The sequence below is a fragment of the Carcharodon carcharias genome, chromosome 14 (assembly GCF_017639515.1).
Source record: "Carcharodon carcharias isolate sCarCar2 chromosome 14, sCarCar2.pri, whole genome shotgun sequence".
Lineage (NCBI taxonomy): Eukaryota > Metazoa > Chordata > Chondrichthyes > Lamniformes > Lamnidae > Carcharodon > Carcharodon carcharias.
This window is the reverse complement of record NC_054480.1, coordinates 143,734,841-143,750,862: the sequence shown is the minus strand read 5'-3', so window position 1 is coordinate 143,750,862 and position 16,022 is coordinate 143,734,841. Positions and strand designations below refer to the sequence as shown.

Sequence of the window (16,022 nt, the reverse complement as noted above, 5' to 3'; positions counted from 1 at the left end):
ATGACTACACCCACCGCTACTACACCCACCGCTCCCTTTGCTGAACACCAGTGCACTCAGTAAAAGCTGCCAGGTTACCTGCCCCTGCTGAAAGTGAAATAAGCAGCGGGATAAAAGGGGCCTCAACTGGCACAAGGGCAAGCAAGCCACCCAATTCCTCTACCGCCCCCTGTAAAATGGGAGACACAGGTCAGGAGGTAGGCAGGAAAAATAGCAGGGAGGCCACACACTGCATTTTACGAGACCACCCCCACCTTCAAAGATGCCAGCGGAGGGCTGTCAAACCCAGTCCATATTTCTAATTAAAAATATTGCATATAAACTCATTCATGTGGGAGTGTTGGAGAAAAGCAAAAAAAAGTCTTGTTTACACATTGGCTACAAAAAGTCTTTTGCTTCCAGTTATCACAGCTATTCATTTTTTTTTATTTAAATACTGCACAAATTACACTGTCAAAACACAATCCTTTCATATCAGAATAAAATTGAGCCAGCTCTCATTATCTCACAAATTCCAGCTACCAGTGTTACCATTCCAGAATCACTTATTTAAAAAAAAACTTAGAACGCCTGATGTCTAAAACATGAAAAGTCAGTTGGATTATATCTTCTGCTTGCACAGCACCTGACCATTGCAAGGCATGGGCTGTTCTCTCTGCATTGCTCATGTAGTAAGTCTAAACAGCTTTCACAGCATGACATTTTCAAGGTTACGATTGGGAACTTCCTCCTGAAAGGAGGAAGGTTATACCTTCAGGTGCTAGTTCTCTGTGGATCATTTTACATCGTGCAGGTCACCTGAACAGCACAACATGCTGAATTCAGCTCCAAATCCCATCAAGCAGGCTGACACAAACTCCATGCACCTTTACTAACATGGCTGAATCAATAAGTGGGATTTGCCACCGTGGTTAACTTCTGACAAGTGCCCCCTTTTTACGAGGGCACCACTGACACATATAACTTGCTGGATTAAAAACGTGCGCGAAAAGGATTTCTTTTTGACAATGACATCAACAACAAATAAAAAAAAAAACAATTTGTCCCGTGACGTCCAATGGTCTCGGAATGCTTGCTGTGAACATCATGTGATCCTGCTGTAGCGTCAATGCACACCGGAGTCCTTCAACACGTGGATGGTGCCAGTTATTTGTTCCAGCTTCATGTTTTTCTGTACATACATAAAATACAAAAAGACACACTATAGTAGCCAGTAAATACAGCATCTGATAGAATCCTTAACCCTTTGATAAGCACAATACACCATTTATGGTGCAGTGCCTTAAAAAGATTTAAAAACCCAAATTAAAAAATTCAAACCATTTGAAACAACCAAAGAATAAAAAGTGTTTTTTGCGAGCAGTTTCTACCCTATTAAAGACTGTCTCTGTACTGTTTGTAGACTCACTCGTGGGAGCACAGGAGAAATGGTAACAGATGTTTGTTAATATCTTTGCTACAGACCTTTGTTTCCAGTTAGCACAGCAATTCATTTTTTTTCTACTGTGTTCTATTTTCAGCTGCCCAGATTATACAAGATCACTTCATATTGGAATAAAAAAAAATCACTGCTAACTGACTTCACTTATGCCTACCAAACTGATTTCAACTTGACCAGCTGCTAAAGAAAATGCCCAGTGTTTGAATTTTTTTTTTTAAAAAGTAACCTATATAAATAAGTACAGTAGATTTGAATTAAAATAAAAGCTTGAAATGTCATCTCCTGCTTTGTATTGGATCAAGGCTTGAGGCATATAGGTCAATCAACGGTCTTAATTTGCTTTGCATAGTTATGCTACAGGGTGAATTCTTAAATTTCATTTTGCAGATAAGTAGTAAAAAAAAACTTGTGTTTGAGACAAAATGAGTGCTACACAGGCAGTAGCCATAGAATTTTTAATATATTATTGACCGATAGATGTGTCCAGAGTACTTCACTTCCCACTAATCATTTGAGGACATTTATGCTTTTGTTTTCCCAGCCCACAGGTGTGGGATCACACTTTAGGCTCCAAGACAGGATGGGGTGGTTAGGGGGCAGTGGGGGTGGTTGGGAGGCAGTTGGCAGAGGGGAAGAAAGGGAGAGGGATGGTGTTAAGAGTAGAGGTCAAAGAAATGGGTCTATACTCCTGCCAAATAGCACAGAGTACTTTTGAAGCAGGAGGAAGAATGAGAGGTAGGGGAAATATACACAAGGCACTTCAGTTAGAGAATTGCCCAAGTAGGCAAGGAACAGGTTTAAATCAAACTACAAAGACATTAGAGCAGTGTTAACTATTTGAGCACTGACTACCTTAAGGTCAACAGGCAAAGTATTTCATTCTCATTAGAGAAATAGTGGTGGAAATCTAGCAGCTCACTGGTTTCATCCTGAAGATTAATAGCAAACTCCATCAGGAAAATTAGATTGGAAGAGCCTCTAAAAGGGTTAACATTTGAAAAGACGAGAAACCAATTTGCACTCTCCAAGTAGTTGCGGAATGAACACAAGAAATTCCAAATAATGCATGGTAGATTTATTTGGAAACATTTCCCATTTCAACTGGTCCCTTCTTTGGTGGGCATGTCAACCAATTGGCAATAAAGCTCATTAGCATAAAAGAAAAAGAAATTACAAACAGATTTCCAAGATCAGTACAAGTGGATATAAAAGATTTCAAATCAGCTCTGGCTAGGGTCTGAGAATTAACATAGCAAAGATTAAACAGGGGAGGAGAAAAAAGAATTTCTAATACTAGTCCGTTCACAACCTTAGTGATGGCGTGAATAGGAATCGGCAGTTCATCTCTGGATCAAATGAAACACCAAGACCATCTATTTCAACCTTCGTAACATCTGAACATCATGTGCCTGTTGCACCCCCTCCCCCACCCCCCACCCCGCCTCAGCTCATTTGCTGCTGAAACACATATTCGTGCTTTTGTTATCTCGACTTGACTATGCCAATGCATTCCTGGTTGGTCTCCCACATTAGTGAACTCTCCATAAACTTCAGGTCATCCAAAACTGAACTGCCAGTATCTAACTTGCAACAGGTCCCATTCCCCTGTCTCCTCTGCGCTCACCAACCTACATTGGATCCCAGACAAGCTACACCTTGATTAAAAAAAATTCATCCTGATTTTCAAAACCCTCCATGGCCTCACCCTATCCTATCTCTGTAACCTCCCTCACACAACCTTCCAAGATATCTACACTGATCTAATTCTGGCCTCTTGTGGATGCCAATCACAATTGCTCCACCACTGGTGGCATTTCCTTCAGTTGCCAAGGATCCAAGCTCTGGAATTCCCTTCCCTCTGTGTTTCTCACTTTCCCACTCAAAGGCACTCCTTTGACCAAGTTGACCTAATATCTCCATATGTGACTGTCATACTTTTTGTTTTACAATGTTCCTGTGAAGCTCCTTAGGGCATTTCATTACGTTACAGATGCTATGTAAATATTGTTGTTGTTGCTGTTGTTACAGGCTTCTAGTTTTGTAATGTTACATATTCTCAGAACACTATTGGGATAAAATTTGCTGTATCAGGGCTTCTGTAACATCTGTCATTAGTTAGATTTGTCGTATCTTTGAGCTCAAAGGAAGGTAAGTGTGATATAAGGGTAGAGCAAGAATCAGGGTATCTCCTTAACCCTTGTTATTATTGTGGGTCTTAGATGAGGTTGTCCTTGGTTTAGATTAACAGAAACTATTGGAGGCAAGGCCGCTGGTAAACTTTTATTGTACTGTATACAGTTAGTAAAATGTTCAAGGCTTAGCACAAGGCTCCACAGAACACATTGCATACTTTATCATGTGATCTTACATCTGATGTAGCTGTCTAATTACATATTTAACATTAACCAATGAGATTTAAGGATTGGGATATAAACACTGAAAAAACAAAGGGAAAATTCAATATCAGTTCAGGTACTGGAAGCAAAAGTGGAGTTCCTGATGATCTGGCCAATATTTATCCTCCACCCAACACCATTAATCTAGTGGTCAATTTCCAGGGCCTGTACAGAAATTGGCTGCTGTGTTTCGCTACTTAACGACAATGGTTACATTTCTGAAAAAAAGTATAGGGTATTGTACAAAGAAATTTGAAAAAAGCTTACAATATCTGTACATCACAGTACAGCACTGTACATTGTTTTTTGAAAGAATGTTTTTTGAAAGAATGTTCCAAAGTCCATAGAGTTCCTCAACTAGTACAGGGTACAGTCAAACAGTTTAAAAATGAAGTTTAGTTTAGTACAGGGGTGAACCTGAAAATGTAGGAAAAAAAACTCTCAAACGTACAAGCAGCACAAAATGGCACCAACACAATCACAAGTCAGACTCCGCCTCTCAGTCTCTGGGCACTCAATCAGGGGGCTGCGATGGTGTCACACAGCTCACACCTATTGAAACTGAGTATACCGCACTTTACTGGAACCCAGACCATAAAAATATAAAACCCTTTGAAACAAAGCTGCTTTAAAAGGGAACACTGAAAGACGGGGATTTATGTACTTCAGCTGTGAAGCACTTGGAAAGTAGCACCATTCAGGACCTTGAGACTTTTCAAAATCAAATTACCTGATTTCTTTTACAATAAATTCCTAATTTCCTATGTTATCTACACTACCTATTTCAGATTATGGCTCTTTCAATAACAATTTAGAGCAATCTTCAAATTAAGAATAGATTTTTGAATTATACTTTTGAGTAGATTTGACAAGTGGCAAATAATATCTTGACTGGGATACAATCATATGCCACACATGCTCTATCTGAATCAGTTAGTGTAGTTTGGATGCAGTGCCATTACTAATTAAGCAACTATCATACTCTTGTGGATTAAACCATTTATATTTTGAATTCAACATCAACATTCCAAGGGGGAAAAAATATGCCTGTAACAGTCAAATGGTTTAAGTCCCACTCAGATTTGATCAAAGCCTCTGCATACACTTCAGTGCGGAACTGAAGGAGTGCCGTCTTTTGAATGGGGGTGTTCAACTAAAGGCTTTTTCCTCAAATGGGTGTAAAGGATTCCATATTGTACAAAATACCATATTTGGCTATCAGAAAGAACAAAGGTGGTTTTACAGTATTAAAAAAAAAAAATCAGTTTTGCCAGCTTGAACTTTGCTCTTTTGGAATCCAGCCATTAGAACCATTCAACTGAATTGCTGATTTTCCTGAAAGCGCAGAGTACATCAATTACAGGAAAATGAAACTGATGTTTGAACTGGCATTGGGAGTTTACTTTACCTGTGTAAAGAGCAAGATGAAATGAAAGTCTTAGGTGTAATTACCTTGGCTTTCATAATAAGAGATTTTCATTGATTTGCAAAGTACAATGTAAAGACACACAGTATTTTATCAGCCTTTTTGCCTACATGTTGATCTTTTTAGCTGGAAGACAGAATGAGCCTTATAATCAGCTAAAGTGACAAAGACCTCAGGACAATCTTCATTGAGAAATCCCATTCAGCCCATCTTAATTCATCCATCCAGCAAGGTCTTGAAGTACCCCCCTGGCAGGATGCAATTAGTTTTTAAATGATTCCATTGCTTTTGCCTCTGTCTGCAAGTCTATTCCATATGTTGGTTACTCTTTTTGAAGAATTTAAATGAGGCAAGACCTGAATTTACCTTTTTACTAGTTTATCCCCTTGTCTCACTTAATAATCCATATTTACCATTCCATTATCCTTAATCATCATATTCTGAAAGATCATCTCGCCAATGCGTCCCCTTCTGACTGAGAAGTCCAAGTTTCTCTGGCTTTGTTTCATAACCAATGTCTCCAATGTTTGTTAACCAAAAATTGACACAGCACTTTGTGGACTGACTAGAGTACTGTAACTGTTTGTTCACAACTTCTTCAGACTTGGTCTATGTGGCTCAATGTTCTTTGCTCGATGGCTGTGGTTGGACCTGTGGAATGTCACGTCTCCTAAGCTCAAACCTCTTTGAACTTCGTCCCACGGTATTTCAACACCATTCGTTCATGGACTATGGATGCTGTCTATTTTCCTTCCTGCATATACCACAGTAGATTTGTCCCTATTTAATTTCAGCTTTCATTGTTCTAATCTACCCTCTTGCGCATTTTGCCCAATTCATTCTGTAAACTCTCAGCTGCCTCCTCCAATTCCACTGCCTCTTGTTTAGCATCAGCTGCAAATCTGACCAGTTTTCATTGAATTTGTGTAAATTAGAAACAGTAGTGGTCCCTGGACCATCTACTTCGTGTCCCCCATTCCAAGCAAAACCCAAACCTTGACAACTTCATACAGTTTAACTTCTTAGCCAATCCCAACAGTGACCTGTTTGAGGAATTCCATGAACATTTTTCCGTGGTCCCTCTCATTGAGAATTCTTGATACCATTTTGCTAATTAAGCAAAGTCTGCAATTGCTAAGGGCTAGAATTAAAAGTGATCTCACACACACACAAACACACATAAAAAAAAATGGAAAATACGGATTTGTACACCAACCTTCCCTGCTTGGACATTACACAAATCGCCTTTGATATTGATTAAATCAGATTACTTACGGAGCTCTTAACTGACATGCTGCAGTGTAATGTGAGTGCATGAGAGTACCTAAAAGAACAATTCTCCACAGGGCTAAAATTAAATGAGGATATTTCCTAATTGATATATACCAACCCTGAGTGTTCAAATCACTACACTAACAACCAATTTAAGATAATCTGTCGAGCTTGTAACACTTAGTTGAAGTGACATACATTCATACGCAGGAACACGTTCCCTGCAAACAAAAGGAATATGTTCAAGCCTTGCACATCTTTTTGAATTACTGAGGAGCTTGGTGAGCTGATAGCTCCTTTCTTCATGTCAACGTCTCTGCCAATCAGTCAGCTTGCCAACCAATTAGCACCCTTTTCTCCTGCAGTGTAAATTGTCGTCATCGTCTAAAATTTGGCATTCCTGAGTTTGTCCTGATGAGAACAAGACAAGGCTTCGGCAACATGTCTCAGTTCAGCAGGATATATATTCCTTTGCAAAATAAAGTGTTTTATATCTGTCTTTAAGCAATGGGACTGGCACTCTCAATATTGTTGATCAGATGCAAAGGGGATTATTATTGCATCTACTGTATCTGCAGGTTCTTCTTTACTGTATTGCATTGAGCAATTGTTGCTTTTGGGAGCGGCCTGGACTGCTTCAGATGCACAGATGCTCCAATGCAGCTGGCAAGACGACACAGAGCTTCTAAAAAGTCTCAAGCTTTATCTGACCAATTGGTGCACTTACTGATGGTGTGTATGGAGTTCTGGCCAGGCCCCCATGGACATCAGCTGCTCCTCTAGAGCCACAATTCTGAAGCCGATGTAGCCTGAAGAAATTAGCAACAGTAGCACTCTGTTTGGGTGGGGGGGGAAAGATCAACAGCATTAGCATTAAAACTGGACAGATTCCTTCCTGATAACTGGCAGATGATCTACTGAAACAATTTGTAGTGAGATCACAAATCATTAATCCCAGTTTGCAAGCATCAAAAACATGGAACCTACTTTTACACAGTATATTCTATAGGATGTGAAATTTACCACAAATATGTATATAGCTTAATCTTACTATTTATAAAACATTTGAAGTTTGTCTATGCTCTATATCAAACGTTCCTGCAAGTAAGTGCTGCATATTCCATTTAAAAAAAGGTATTATTCCCCAAAAAAGTGTTTCATCAATTTAGAAACATCAGACTATTTTCTAACTGTTGGGCAGTCAACTGACTACCTGCCCGAGTGCCACCAGAAAGCTCAGTCCATATTACAGGCCAGGCCTGATTACCATTTACCGAACCAGCTTTAGACAAAATGAGAAAATATGATGAGTCCACCCTCTAAGCAACAGCACCTATGGGGCAGTACATCTGCTTAGGGGGGAGGGAGAGACCTGTGGTGCTACTGCTGCATTGGCAAGTCTTGTATAGACTGGAGTAACACGTCTGCTCCTCTTTACTCCACAGAAATAAATAAAAAGAGTCAGCCCTGGACCATTCAAACTGCCAGTACCGTCTCAAAATAATTGGGGTCCTATACATGTCATGGGACACAAATTTGCATATTAAAAAGGGCCTACCCATTTGAAACAGGCAAAGACTTTGGCCACCCAGCATGAGGCCCCTTTTGAAGATGGTAGCAGCTGGAGTGTCGGCCTTAGGGCAGCTACTTCTCCAAATATGGTGAGGAAGCCCAAGTTAAAACCTATAGATTCTACTAATTTTCAATCATTGTGATATAACCCTACAAGTCTTCTTTCCTCAAAAAAAGAACAAAGTTGTAGGCTCTCAAACTTTACAAAGTCTATTAAATGGTTCTATTTAACAGGATGAACAATAATACATACAGCAGGACATAGATGATGATGAGTGTGTTAAAGGTGGTCGATTCATGAAATACAACAAATGGTTTCGTCCTTTTTGTTACTTTCCGGTTCCAGGAATCACCTGCAGGACAAAAAAAAACAACGAAATGTAGAGGCTACTGTCAGCAAAGGGGCACATTAAAAATCAGCAATTTCCCAAGGTAGCAATTTCTTTCGAGAAAAATCTCCTTGACAACAGCTTGGATTGAAAATATGGTTTTACAGTTTGAAAATAGCACTTCTCCCTGAAAGTAAACAACTTATGGGAAACCAGATTAATTCTTAGGGTACTGAAAGACAATGGTTTAAAATCATTCAAAAAACAAAACATCCTCACTGCAATTCTTCCACATTTAATCGCAAGTTTTTTTTTTTTAAAATTGGCTCATGGGATGTGAGTGTCGCTGGCTAGCTTTTATTGCCCATCCTTAATTGCCCTTGTTCAGAGGTCACTTTTTTTTTAAAAATAGTCGACCACATTGCTGTGGGTCTGGAGTCACATGTAGCCAGACCATGTGAGGATGGCAGATTTCCTTCCCTAAAAAAGGACCAGATGGTTTTTATGAAAATCGACAATGGTTTCATGGTCATCATTAGACCCTTAATTCCAGATATTTGTTGAATTCAAATTTCACCATCTGCCATGGTGGGATTTGAACCTGGGCCCCCAGAGTATTAGCCAGAGTCTCTGGAATACCAGTCCATTGACAATACCTCTACACCACTACCTCCCCAAGTAGAGCTTAGTTTAAGTAGAGCTGGTTTATAATGTACTGAGCTCTGCGTGAAGTATAGCTCAGTAACAGTTGGCTTCATACACTGAAGTGTCACAGCTTTGCTTTGGAATCCAGAGTTCAAATTTTACTAAGCTAGTTTGCTTATCGTTCATGCGAACACAGGCTTTCAAAAAAGGTGCCCGTACAAGCTTTATGCTTTTGAACAATGAAAGATGACCTAGTGTTAAGTGTATCTGGGTAACGTTTCACGGGGGCCATTATTCAAAACCCGGAAAAATCGATGACGCTTTCCCACACATTTTGTTTTGTTGCTCAAGGTGCAAATTCAAGATGCAGCTTAATCCCTTGTTCTCCTGCATTCGACAGTCTCCCTCTCACCGAATGTTTCGCAACCACCCACAGGAGAAGTGAAAGCACATTCCGATGAACCTGGTTTTCTGGGTTATCCCATTTCATCATGGCGCAAAAATAACCTTTGTGCTTGTTATTTCTGTCTGCCATGTGGGGAAACCATAGCATGAGGCTGCACCCTACTAATCTGTGACCCATCATAGGTCATCATCAATGTACAGTGTCACCCTAGCTTATATTTTAAAAAAAATCACAAAGCAGAGAAGTATGGATAATGGGAATGAATTTTTTTGTACTTTGTTTTTTTTAAAAACAGCTTCTATAGTAAATCGAAATGATTAGATCTTAGGTTAAAAACACTGGGCGGGATTAACAAAGATGTTGGTGGGAAATGGAAAAGTAGCAGAGAGCTCATCATCATTGAAGAAAAAAAAAGCTAGTCTCCCTCATTTGTCCATGGGCTATCCAATATCCCAGTGTACCTTGTGTTCAAAGCAAGCCCATTTTATAGCAATACTCCTGCTGCGTGAAGTAATACAGTACCATCTTGAAGTAATACAGTACCATCTTGAAGTAATACAGTACCATCTTGAAGTAATACAGTACCATCTTGAAGTAATACAGTACCATCTTGGAATCACTAGTCCAAAGTTTTTTAAATTTATCTGAAATTTTTTGCGGGAGAGAATGAGGAAAGAAAACACGGGTATTGTTTGGATCAGTGTCCCACTTTATTTGACTTTAGTGGACCTTTTGTGCAATTTAAACACAAGGATGTTTGCATTGCAGTTGTTCCCCTTTATTATCTGTGAAAGATTAACCTGATTTATTTTCTCAGTGATGTGTGGATGGTGAAAAACGACAACTGAAGGGTAGGTAGGTGACTTGCTGCCAAGCATTTGCTACACTCGTACAAAAGAGAATTACTTACTTCATTCCAAACACATAACCAAGCAGGAGTATCATTTTGCTACTGCTATGCCAGGTATGTGGTAGATGATCCTTACCAATATAGCATGAAGTTCCCTCTTCAGGCTGACCTTCCTGTTCTTTGTTCTCTTTACAAAGAGTCCCATCAACAGCATCTGCATGAGAAGGAGGGAGACGCAAAAGAGAAACTACATAATCAGGGAGTGCTGACATATGAAGCCATTTCACTATTAAATCAGATAAGCAGAGTAACTAAAAAGACAAAATACTGGAAACACAGGAAGTCAGGTAGCATTGGTAAAGAAAAGAATTCTGATTCTGATAAAGGGCTATGTCTGATGATGATACAGATGAGAATCTCAAGAGGGAACAGAGCACGGAGGTGTCATGAATCTTTAAAAAAAATTCCAATTACATACATTAATAAAGAGTTTTAGTCTGTGGATGTGTCTTAATTGGATTTGGTTGAATAGAGCATTGAAGAATGGGAGTGAAATCTTGCACCTAGCTAGGAGGGATCAAGCAATATGTTTATACTACTAATAAAATTGGTACTATGAAAAGGGGTTTTGTTAGAGGAGGGAGTTCAAAGGGCCAGATGACACACACGCACACACGCACACACGCACACACGCACACACGCACACACGCACACACGCACACACGCACACACGCACACACGCACACACGCACACACGCACACACACACGCACACACGCACACACACACGCACACACGCACACACGCACACACGCACACACGCACATTCTATGTGTGTGTGTGTATATATGTATGTGTGTGTGTGTGTGTGTCATGTAACATCAAAACCTGTAAGCCTACCACTGTGTCTGCTGCAAAGGAACCAAAGTGAAAAGAACCTCATTTTGAATTCGTCAGGTGAAAATGCTTTGCCTGGTGTCTGGTTAAGTCGATTGCCAAGTATGTTGTTGCCTTAGTGGAAATTAAGTTGGAAGTTTGCTAAAAAATGATAGTAGTAATTTGTAGTCATGTGTATGTGTTTAATTTGTTGTAAATTAATAAATGTCTCATGTAATTTGGTATAAAAACCTCAAGGACTGGTGGTCTGATTCCTGAACTTGGAGCTGCATCTCGAAACATACCAATTGTAAAGATTATGACAGTTGTTTAAAGTTTCCCTCTGGGATTTTAAATAACTCAGCTGTCACCAACTGCTGTGTCATAACAAGGGGGGGGTGGGGGAATATACTCGCAAGAGAAGGAATGAACTGTACAGTGATTAGGCAGAGAGGAGTCAACTAGCCAGCGTGTGCCATCCTGCTGTCTGTTGTAATCACTAGGGAGGCTTCTGAAGCAGATTCACAGTGACAATGCTTTTCCTTGTTTGAATAAAAAGCATCAGTGTGACACGTACAATTCCAGAGTCTACCGCAAGAGGTTTATCATTGAAAGACTTTTACATGAGGAGAATCTTCCAAGCAATCAATTAAAGAGCTTGACGTGAAAGGGAACAGACGTGATCCACAAACACCCATTAGAGGATGTAAAAAGTCCTTTCACCTCGATTTGTTATTTTCTCCCTTAGTTTAAGTTGTTAGCGTGAATCATTGGAAAGGAAGCAGATATAAAACGAGTAACTTTATCTTCATTATGGGAGACAGGGGTTAATCTGGTGCAGCAGATTGCTGGCTAGTATAGAACCTGTCCCACTTCAATCCAAGTTTATTTATCCCACAGTATCTGCAATATTTTCTAATGATCTTGGAATGAAAACAAATCCAATAAAATCTCCAATATATATTGACAGGGTGACCAGACTTGAAATTTTAGGTCCACAGCATCTTACAAGACATTTTGGAAATTTATCAAGCACAGATCTCATTAGGATCAAGACAATAGAGGACTGGCTTTCCCCTGTAATGGTGCAAGTCATCCCAAAGGTTAAAAGCTGGTGCTAATTCTGCACGTGTGGCAGTGTGCAAATAGCGCTTCAAGGGTATGCGGAATAATCCTCGACTCATGGGAAGTAGGTGATTGAGCATAGCGATTGAGAATTGACTCCGGTAGACAAATAGTCAGATTCGAGATTCCAGTAGTGCTGAATTCTGTGGGGGTGGGGGTGCGCGGGAGAGAAAAAAAAGAAAGAGAGAGATTGGGATACCTGCAAAACGGCGATTTGCAGGGATACCGTGCGTCTGTCACTTCTGAGTCAAGCTCCCAGCACTTGCTCTCTCAGAACACCCACCAGGCAGAGACACGGGGGTTGATTCTCAACTCACTTTTAAACCGGGTCTTTGTATATTCCAACTGGGAAGCAAATTCACATCTCTGTCTGGGCATTGCTCTTAGGATTCCCTGATGAGATGATGCTCATCTCCCATTAGGCCCCATTGTCTCTACCGAAGTACCTTGTCTGGCAATAGGGTGGGATTCCATTACCTCTTCGGAAGTCACCCTGCAGCATTCCAGCCAGCGGCTCTTGTGCATTTTTAAAAACTCTGGTCTTATTTTTTAAAGTCCAATATTTCTGGACTCAATTTGGTGTTTTTTTTCCCCCTTCATTATCGTGATGAGTGGGAGATGAAATGTGTTATAAATGGAACTGAAAGGGATGGAGACAGAGGGAAGTGGCAATATGGGGAGATTGAGCTAACATTCTGAAAGCACTTGAGAACAGTCAAACAGCAGTGTTAAAGGGCACAGCTAATGGGTTCTGCTGCTGTCTATGCAAATTCTATTGGCCTGGTGTGTGTGGGGGGGTGGGGGGGGGTGGGGGTTGGGATTTGGAGGGGGGCGGGGGGTGACATGTTTAAGAGCAGGAATTCTTAAATGCAAAACCCTGTCATCTGCAATAACTGCTGTACCAGACACACTGAAGACTCCTTAGATTTAAAAGACAAGGGGCAGGAGATTTAGGAGGGGAATTTAAAGAAAAATTTCACCCAGAGGGTGACTGGAATCTGGAATACACTGCCTGAGGGGATGGTAAAGGCAGGAGCCCTCAACATTTATGAAGTATTTAGACGAGCACCCGAAATGCCATAGCATACAGGGTTACCGAGCAAGTGCTGGAAAATGGGATTAGAATAGATAGGTGCTTGATGGCTGGCACGAACACAATGGGCCAAATGGCCTGTTTCTGTACTGTATAACTATGACTCTACGACTCCCCTGCCAATAATATGGCCAGGCAACTGTAATAACGCATGAAGATACAGTTGGAATCTTGATGGGTGCATGCTTTGGGGTCACTCTGCTTTGCTTTCATGGAGGCATGACATACTAAGCTTAGAGTGCTTCCAAAGAACGTGTTAGTCAGGTCTTCATGCTCATCTGTGCCATTTTCCCTGCAGCCACTGCCAACCTCGATTTGGGCCTCAGAACGCACTGGTCACCCGGTAAAGCGGGAACATCCTTTTTGTTTTAAAAAAGACAGGTGTGGGTGGTTTGGTATCGGGGGGTGGACAGAGTGCACCTCTGACACATGCCAAGCTGATTGCCAGCCTTTTGGTGGTCATCCTCTTTCTCTTAGCACTGCACACCTTGGGGTCACCTTATTAGGAAGCCCATGGATGGATGTAATGGGGCTGCAGAAAAAGGGACAATTGGCACAAAAGCTCATGATAATCTTTGGGCATTAACAGCTTGCACTTATATAGCAATTTTACCATAGTAAAAACATCCCAAGGGCCTAGGTTTTTCATATGGCGGGCGGGCTGGGCTGGAGCAGGTGCGGAGATTGGCTGCTCACTGCCATTTTACCTGGGCGGGCCAATTAAGGCCCACCCAGCGTAATGCACGGCTGGTAGCGCTCAGCGCTACCTGTGCAGGGAGGGGGAGGGAGGGAGAGTTGGGGACTGCGCTCTTTCATGCAAGGAGCTGCTTCAGGGAGATTGAATGGATAATGAAAAACGTTCAATATATGATGTGAAAATTTGTTAAACATCTCCCCTCTTGTGACATTGTCACATGAGGGGGCACGTTTATAAAAAAGGTGGAAAAAATTTATTCATCCTGCCCATGGATGAGGTTTCCTGAAAAAAAAAAAGCGAAGACCACTTGGGTTTTTTGCCTGCCCGCCAACCTTAAGGTTGGGCAGCGTCAACTAATTTAAATTAATTTCTTAATGGCCTTAATAGGCCCTTAATTTCAGCCGACTCCGGCGTGCGCCCGCCAAATGAAACAAACATCGGGATGGTGGGCGATGATGTTGGGACACACGCCCCGATATCATCGCATGTCATTATTCGTGTCGGTAGGTTGGGCCCTCCCCCCGCATGCTGACCGGAAGATTCTGCCCAAGGAGTTTCACAGAAGTGATTAGCAAACAAAATTCAACAATCAGCCACCTAAAGATATATCACAAATAGGCAAGGTCTGTTTGGATAACTCCTGAAAACGCTCAATGCAACACAGTCAGCACACCAACGTCATGCTGCCTGCTGATTTCAATGATCGCTACATCCAGCCAACGCCAGCCATGCTGTTGATCTGTTGGACACATCTGGAGGCCAATATAGTGAGCAGCTGGCACCACTTAAAGGTGGCCTACATCTCTCAAATAGGGAGGTGGTGTATTGTGGCTGGAGCAGGTGTGGGTCATGCAGGAAGCGAATCTGACCTGAGAAACATGGAAAAGCAGCACAATATGGGAGAAAGTGAGCTAGGCCTGAAAGATTTGACATTGCACAGGCTGCCCTCAAGACACAGGCTTAGGAGGGCAGTGAGAGCTTTAAGCTGTGGTGCTGATTGCCTGCAGTCAAACCCCGAAGTCAGGGACGCAGTGCACAAGTAGCTCAGTGATTGAGTAGTCAGGGTCATCAAGTCCATTTTCAAATACCATATCCTTTCAACTCCACCACTAGCTTCAGTCATTGTTTAATTCACCACACCCCCATCAATTGCCTCTCAACAATCACTAAATGGGATTTGTAGCCAATATTCACACACTCACACATACACACACCTATTACTACAAGCCTCACATGCATACCTCACAGCTTGTACACTGGGGGCTATTCAACCACAACTGCCACATCCTCACAGATTGCACAACGCTTGGACATACTCTTTTCTCTCGTAGAGAGAAGATAGCACACAATGGAGGCAGTGGGAGCTAACCAGAAAATAATGGGCATAACACCCGTGAAGGGATTAATGGGATGCCAATTGTAGACGCTACAACTGATACCACTGAAGATGACAGTACCCTCATAGCTAATCTTACTTCTCGAACTCCCAGGGTGGATGTCGTCTCTGGCTGAGAGACACCCCGCCTCCCTTGTCCTGCTCTGCATGGCCCCTGGCTCATTCTCCCAGTCAAGAGCCGTATCCTCTAATTCACAAACCAGCTGCTCCAAGTGATTGCTGCAGAAACCTTGAGGTCAGTAAAAGTCCTTCAGCAACCTGCCACATCACAGCCGGCTTTTCCGATTGGAAACAGCTGTAGAAAGTATCAAACACTTGGCAGAATTGGAGCAACCAGTGTGGAAGAGTTGATGGTTACTTGAAATGCCGGTGGGGCTCCTTCCTGCTGCTGAAAGCATGTTCGGCTCTGCGAGGTTAGAGACATTAGCGGACGCAACAGGCGTTAACTGGGACATTTGGGCTCCAAAATGGCAATGCTAGCACCTAGTCAGCATTGCCC

The 16,022-nt window shown here is 41.6% G+C and overlaps 1 protein-coding gene across 3 annotated transcripts in view; it reads right to left on the bottom strand.

Annotated features, from left to right (window-relative positions):
• Positions 1–405: 405 nt before the first annotated feature.
• si:zfos-943e10.1 (GRAM domain-containing protein 2B) overlaps positions 406–16,022 on the bottom strand; it is a 32,361-nt gene continuing 16,744 nt past the window's right edge. For all 3 annotated transcript variants that reach the window (XM_041204981.1, XM_041204983.1, XM_041204982.1), the window contains exons 10-13: positions 10,474–10,551; positions 8,361–8,460; positions 7,263–7,370; positions 406–1,171 (exon numbers count right to left, since the gene is read on the bottom strand). In XM_041204981.1, the coding sequence (XP_041060915.1) occupies positions 1,162–1,171; positions 7,263–7,370; positions 8,361–8,460; positions 10,474–10,551 (296 nt within the window). In that variant the 3' untranslated portion in view covers positions 406–1,161. The remainder of the gene's footprint in view (positions 1,172–7,262; positions 7,371–8,360; positions 8,461–10,473; positions 10,552–16,022) is intronic.